Source organism: Solanum dulcamara, chromosome 3 (genome assembly GCF_947179165.1).
Source record: "Solanum dulcamara chromosome 3, daSolDulc1.2, whole genome shotgun sequence".
Taxonomy (NCBI): Eukaryota; Viridiplantae; Streptophyta; class Magnoliopsida; order Solanales; family Solanaceae; genus Solanum; species Solanum dulcamara.
This window is the reverse complement of record NC_077239.1, coordinates 14,647,866-14,654,858: the sequence shown is the minus strand read 5'-3', so window position 1 is coordinate 14,654,858 and position 6,993 is coordinate 14,647,866. Positions and strand designations below refer to the sequence as shown.

Genomic DNA, 6,993 nt, shown 5'->3' with positions numbered 1-6,993 from the left:
TTGCTTAGAAGTATGCTTCCTCCCAACATTCCCACCTCTTTAGCAGCTGAACACCAACAATGAAGTACATACTTTCCTAAATCATTGTGGCAAATGTTAAACTCTTAAGTAATACTTTTTCCTCCTCCTAGTCAGTGTTCTCAACAACCTTGTTAGTTACATCAGTGGTGGATGAGCTGTCTATTTCTTGCATGTCCCCCTTGATTAAATAGGACACCTTTATCACCTGAATCAATTGTACTATTGTGTCCTTCAGATCAAATAATTCGAATGCTTTAACTCAATTGAACATGAGGAAATTAGATGGTGTATTGAGGCATGTGATAAGGACAAGGTGGTTGAGGATGTTGTTAAGGCCATAGTTGATCTAGTTTCTGTTAGAGATAGTGTAACTTTAAAATGCTCTGATATCATGTAGGTAAACACAAGATGATAGAGTATTTTAGAAGCAATCAAGATTTTTCTCTTTGAATTTAAAAGGCAAAATATGACATGTATTTATACAAGTTTAGAATGCTGAACTATGAGCTAAGTAGACTAGACTTCTACTTGTACAATGAACATAGAGTTCTACAATGTGTATGATTATTACATTGGATTAAATACAAACTTAAAAATAGCTATTCTATTCATATGCTATATTCATGTGCTACTGTCCCTTACACACTCCTGAACTATTTCAACTTCTTCAACATGCATCATATCACAATGAGATGGACAGTGGGAGTTGCAGAGTTATTGTTAACTACATTACTGTTACATGTTAAAATAAAAATTGTTCTAGCAAAAGTAAATTTTAGTTTATTTTTCATTAGGACATCTATGGAAAATGGTTCGCAGGAAATATTATAAAAAAAAATAATGCTTCCTTCTAACACATTTCTTTACAAGTAGATCCATCACACTATTTCTCTCCCTAAAATTGTACCCCAGGCATGGGTGTCCAAGCATTGTCATCAACGCTATTATTAACTTATAGTTATCTTAAATATGCCCTCATGTTAGATTTGCTTTATTTTCATGAGTTAAATAACTTTTTTAAATTGTGTGTTTAATATTCTCCCCAAGCCAAGAAAGATAAAATTACTCACTAAATACTCTTCTTTATGCCATTATATAGCAGTCAATTTTTTTTCCGTATAGTTGAGAAATGATGGTTTACCTAGAACATGTAGCTTTTCAAAATCATTTTTTTTTTAATCAGAGGAGATATAATATGGTACATCACGTTATATTAATAGTGGGCCATATTTGATAAGAAATAAGTTTGTCAGGTGGAAGACAATGAAATCGCAAAAGAATTTAAAATAGATCAAATGGGACAAATTTAAGAATGGAAAATTTCCTTCTTTCCAATGTGAAAGAGCAGGGAAATTTAGAAAATCGATATAATCTTCTAAGTTTATATTGGAATCTTTTGGTATTGATGGTATATATAAAATTTGGATAATTTCAATCTTCAATATTTCATTCATGGTGGTCCCAAGACTCATTTCTATAAAACCAAAATGTATTTTTGACCTATCGACACGCAGTCAAAAAATAAAGACTATTTTATCTTGTTTGTTTTTTTGGGTAAAGAATATGTATGTTTTTCAACGACGTTGAAGGGCTTGAAGCAGTCCACACAATATTTTAGAAATAATTAATCATGCAATGGATAATTTTTTTCTCCCTCCAATTTTATATAATAAAAATAATGTTTGAACGGATACAAAATTTAATGTGTTAATTTGACACACACACATCAAAATTATTAAAAATATAAAAATTATTTAAAAAATTATTTGATATAGATACATCACCATGAAAAAAGAGAAAATTATGCGGATAAACAAATATATATTAGTTAATTAATTAACATAGCTACAGTTTAATTAAATTATCATTCGCCACTAACTTACAATCATAATTATGTGGCTCATGTTCAAAATTTGTATAATTCGTCTCTCAATTGTATAAATACAAAATTTATATATACTTATCCTATTTGTATATATTGATAGGGAATTATACAAATGGAAATATCCATAGCAAACGAAACTATAGGTATGAAATGTAACTAGACAAATTATAGCTAAGGTGCATAATTAAGATACTTATAATAGCTATGTGTGAAATTTCCGAAAAAACATAAGCATTTGGAATGAATATGTGGAAGAATTTTTAATATCCAGTGATGAACTGGCCATATATTTTTTGCAGGAAAATTAAGGTAAGGAAATCTAATGGGGGAAAAAAAAGTAATCAGCATATTTATTATTGTATCTGTATTTGACCAATTTCAATCTTAAAAATCTCACCAGTAATGAACTAATTTTTTTCTGGAACGAAAAATATGGTGAGGAAATCTAATAGAAAAACAAAAGTAATCAGTATATTTATTATTTTGATGTATTTAGACCAATTTCCATCATAAAAAAGCTCTCCAGTACTGAACTTGCCATATTTTTTTCTTCTTATTGAAATGCAGGAAAAATAAGGTAAGGAAATCTTATGGAAAAAACAAAAGAAAGCAGCATATTTATTATTTTTCTATACTTGGACCAATTTCAATCATAAAAAGCTGAAATCATAAGTATTAAATCAAGCCAACTTGAGTAACAATACATATATAGAGGTATGGAACTAACTTTTTGATATCTATGTATCCTTGTTTATTTTTTTAAAAAAATTTCTACTGTTGTTTTTAGGGATAATTTCATATGTATATATATGATTATTAAACGTTTTCACTGTAATTGTAAGAGAGTATGATTAGTCGTAACTGTAAGAGGGTATGATCAGTGACAAAACAAGAAATTTCGATAATGAAATTCGTAAAACATTACACCAAATATTTTTTACAACTAGTATATTATAAGTAGTAAATAAATGTTTTGTTGGATACAAAGTTTGATGCGTTAATTTGACGTAGTGGTAATGTAAAGAAATATTAAAGTTATTGAAAAATTAATTTGATAGAGGTTATAACATTTAAATGAATTTGAGTTCTTCAAAATTATGAAAGTCGTATATATAGATTAAAGTTATTAATGAAATAATGTCAAATGCGTATTTTATTATGTCTCATATACAAAGAATGTCAAAAAATTAAACTTAGGATAAATGGAGTGTTTTGTATATGTTGTATTTATGAAAAAAGAAACATTTTCTTCCTTTTATTTTTTTTAAAAACCTAAATGGGCATTTTTCGTGACAAGCTGCTTTTGTATAGATGCCTTACAACGTAGAGCTGGCCTCACATGATGTAATGTCTTTTTCTTCCTTCACGCAATTAGTTTCAACCTTTAATTAGGCTTAATACATATTTCATTTAAACATTCAAACTATGTCATATTTTTAATCGAGTATTTTAATTTTTAATAAAGTATTTCAATTAGATATTTTTGGTTCACATTTTTAATTTTTTTCCATGTATTCTCATTTGTCTACAGACAGTTATGTAGTTAACCACGTAAAATATGTCATTTTCTTTAATCTTACACATTTACCTCAATAAGCCGTAGACCCTCAATCATTTTCTACTTGAGGTTGATGTGTCTAATTAAAGGAAATGACATATTTTTATATATATGGCTAACTTAGCTATCTAAAAGATGAATGAAAACATACACAATTTTTCTTTTTTTTAAGAAAATTTAAACCGAAAGTGTCTAATAATTATAAGGAAAAATTACTTGATTGAGTGATTTTTAAAAATTAATTACTGATTTTAGCGATATTTTTTATTTATTACCATTTATAGCAATACATAGCAATATTATGATAAATCTACACTTGTATTAAAAGTGAATTATGCATACAATATAAATGTATTATAAGTGTTTTAAGATATATATTATGTTTGTATAGTAAGAAACTGATATAATGTATTATAAATCTATTAAAGTAGGTGATAAATGTATTATCCATCTATAAAACTTGTATTATATATGTTTTATAAATAGTTCTCTGCAATATGTATTAAAACTGTATTATAAATGTATTATAAGTGTTCAGTAAATTTATTTTTTTATTGCTATAAATGGTAAATATTTTCTTAATATTGTATATTTATGTAAGTTTCCCTAATTATAATTAGGAGTTGAGGTGTTGTAGGGGAACTGAATGTATATTAAGCCATTTAATTATGATATTATATCATATGCATCATCCATTAAATCATGCATGTATGCATGGATACATATTATAATTAATTAAGAGTTAGATAAATAATTGTTGTGAGAGAGAGAGAGAGAGAGAGTCTTCCTTCGTATTTTGACAAGTCTCTAGGGTTTGATTCTTTTCTATGTAGAAGTATAACTTTCATTTTCTTTTTCCAACCTCAATCTATGGAATTTTTCCCTTTCTTAAGGTTAGTTTAGATCTATGAAGTTTGTAAGAAACCCTAATGATGCTAAAATATTTAATCCATCAAAGCTAGTGTTGTAAGAAGAGAAACTTAGGAAAAATGTTGGAGGATAGTGGTGAGACAAATTCTAATTTTGGGAAAAATGAGGATGAAGTACTGGAGGAGAAGGGTTCGTCGAGCAAGTTTAAGGATATTGGAGGAAGCTCAAGCGATAGTACACTTGAAGAGAATGAAAAGATCAAGCCCTGTGTGAGACCTTACGTTCGATCCAAGATGGCTAGACTCCGATGGACTCCTGAACTCCATCTCCGTTTTGTTCATGCTGTGGAAAGACTTGGTGGACAAGATCGTAAGTATTAGCCAATCATATTAACCTTTGATTGTGAATTCTGTCCAACAGTTTAAGCTTTTAGATGAGATGACCACCCAGTTCAATGATGATTTGTCTTATCGATCTCTTTTGCTTCTTTTTTTTTGTGTGCAGGAGCAACACCAAAGCTAGTTCTACAAATGATGAACATCAAAGGACTCAGCATTGCTCATGTCAAGAGCCATTTGCAGGTAGATTGGAATTTCTACCAATAAATTAAAGCTTACAATTGCTTATCCTTCTCTGATTAACTCTTTTCCCTATTGGATTTGTTTTTCATAGATGTTTAGAAGCAAGAAGATGGATGACCACAGTCAAGGTATACATGTTGTTATATTATTATACATCTTTTTGTTAATTTCAAAATTTAGGGTTGTTTTAGTAAATCTTAATGATTCCAACTTCTTTCCCACAGGGATTGGACATCATCACAAACTTTTTATGGAAGGTGGAGATCCAAATATATTCAACTTGATTCAATTCCCTAAGTTCCCTACTTACCATCAACGGTTCAATTCAACTTTTAGGTATGTAATGCATATGATTCACATCCTTCTTGCTCTCCTTTCTCTTTAGTTCCCTCATTTCTCTCTCTCATAGGCGGATCTAAAGTTTAAATTAGTTCGATCTTCACAATTTTTGACACTGAACTCGCTCTACTTTTGAAATTATATATGGATTCAAAATTTACTATCGTAGATATATATATATTTTTTAACATTACATGCCTCTATCAATTCTTGCAAATAAAAATAGTCTTTTTTTTTCTTTTTTCTCTTTTTCAAGGTATGGAGACGCTTCTTGGAATTGTCATGGTAATTGGATGCCTAGCAACACAATGAGGCAAAGGATTCCCTCTTTCATCAATGAAAGATCCACTTTACAAACAAATGAAATTAAAGATGTAATGGGATCATCCATAGGAAGCCCTAGTGGTGAGCTCACTAGGTTGTTTCACATAGCTACAAAAGCTAAAGCAAGAGCCTTTGATGGAAATGGAATTACTTCTCAACCAAATTTGGAAAGAGCTATAACTCCTTTGAAAAGGAAAGTTTCTGATTATGACCAACTTGATCTGAATTTACATCTAGGTGTAAAGCCAAGGAATGAAGAGACACCAAATCTTGATGATAATGATAATGATAATGGGAGCAGCTTATCATTATCATTATCCTCACCATTGTCATATTCAAAAACTACAAGGTTTATAGAAGATGCTAATATTGATGGTACAACAGAAAATGCAAGAAGAGGGGCAAGTACTCTGGATCTGACTCTATGAATGAGGACAATATTCTAAGTGAGATCTTGAGGTACTTGTTTCATATTGCTGAATGTTGACATTATGTTTATTACCAATTAGTAGTAGCTTAGTACCATTACTACTACTATATAGTACTCTTGGTTTTTGTTTGTCTCTATGTTATTGAATACAAGTATTTCTTAGCAAGATATTTATCTACTTCCATTCATTACTTGAGTGTGTGAAGTTTTAGCACAAAGGTTTAGCCTCCTGTGAATTCATATACTCGCTCCGTCTCAATTTATGTGGTACTTTTGAATTTCGAGAGTCAAAATAGAGTTTTTCTTTGACAATAATTTTTTCATATGCTTTTTAAATATTTTGAATTATATCAATTATTGAGATATATAAAACTTTTTATATAGTTTTCAAATATATAAATTTTATTTCAGAAAACATACAGATTTCATATTTAAATAAAATTTAAAATGTTTATTTTATCAAAATTCAAATGATACCACATAAATTAAGACAGAAAGAATGCTCACATTGCATTGTATAGAGAGAATCATATATGTGTGGAGTTCCAAACATCATTGAAAAAGTTGAGATTCATCTTTATGTGTGTGATTATCCAAATTACTAGGATTTCTTTTTTTCCAAGAAAATGACAAAATGAACATGAGAAAGGATGACCAGACCCTTGATGTACGGGGAACTCTATGGGTAATTGTGTTTGGACTATTGTCTGAGACATACTATTAGGAGTGTGTAACAAAGACCTATCCAAGATCTTAAAAACTTACTTATAAAAATCATCATAGGAAGCTGAAAAGTCTCTATAAAGAATGTTATTCAGTGGAGTTATATGCTTGTCTCATATGGTTTTGTAGAAGTTGTTAAAAATGGATTTTCACAACCACTTTAATTGTTGCTTCTTATATTTTCCTTTTAATCTATTTAAGCTGAATATATTAATAACTTTTTAAACTTATTAATAAAATATTTCATGTAAATACTTGAACT

General features: G+C 29.1%; 1 protein-coding gene across 1 annotated transcript; it reads left to right on the top strand.

Annotated features, from left to right (window-relative positions):
* Positions 1-4,245: 4,245 nt before the first annotated feature.
* Positions 4,246-6,174, top strand: LOC129881565 (transcription activator GLK2-like). Its single transcript, XM_055955738.1, has 5 exons — positions 4,246-4,703; positions 4,839-4,915; positions 5,007-5,043; positions 5,140-5,251; positions 5,511-6,174. Exons 1-5 carry the CDS (start codon positions 4,454-4,456, stop codon positions 6,004-6,006), a joined length of 972 nt encoding a protein of 323 aa, XP_055811713.1. The 5' UTR covers positions 4,246-4,453; the 3' UTR covers positions 6,007-6,174.
* Positions 6,175-6,993: the final 819 nt, after the last annotated feature.

Bases quoted from the DNA above. Each gene is read 5' to 3' on its own strand.
- LOC129881565 (XM_055955738.1), top strand. From the start codon at position 4,454: ATGTTGGAGGATAGTGGTGAGACAAATTCTAATTTTGGGAAAAATGAG. The intron at 4,916-5,006 runs GTAGATTGGAAT...TGTTTTTCATAG, and splicing joins ATGTCAAGAGCCATTTGCAG to ATGTTTAGAAGCAAGAAGAT. The intron at 5,252-5,510 runs GTATGTAATGCA...CTCTTTTTCAAG, and splicing joins CGGTTCAATTCAACTTTTAG to GTATGGAGACGCTTCTTGGA.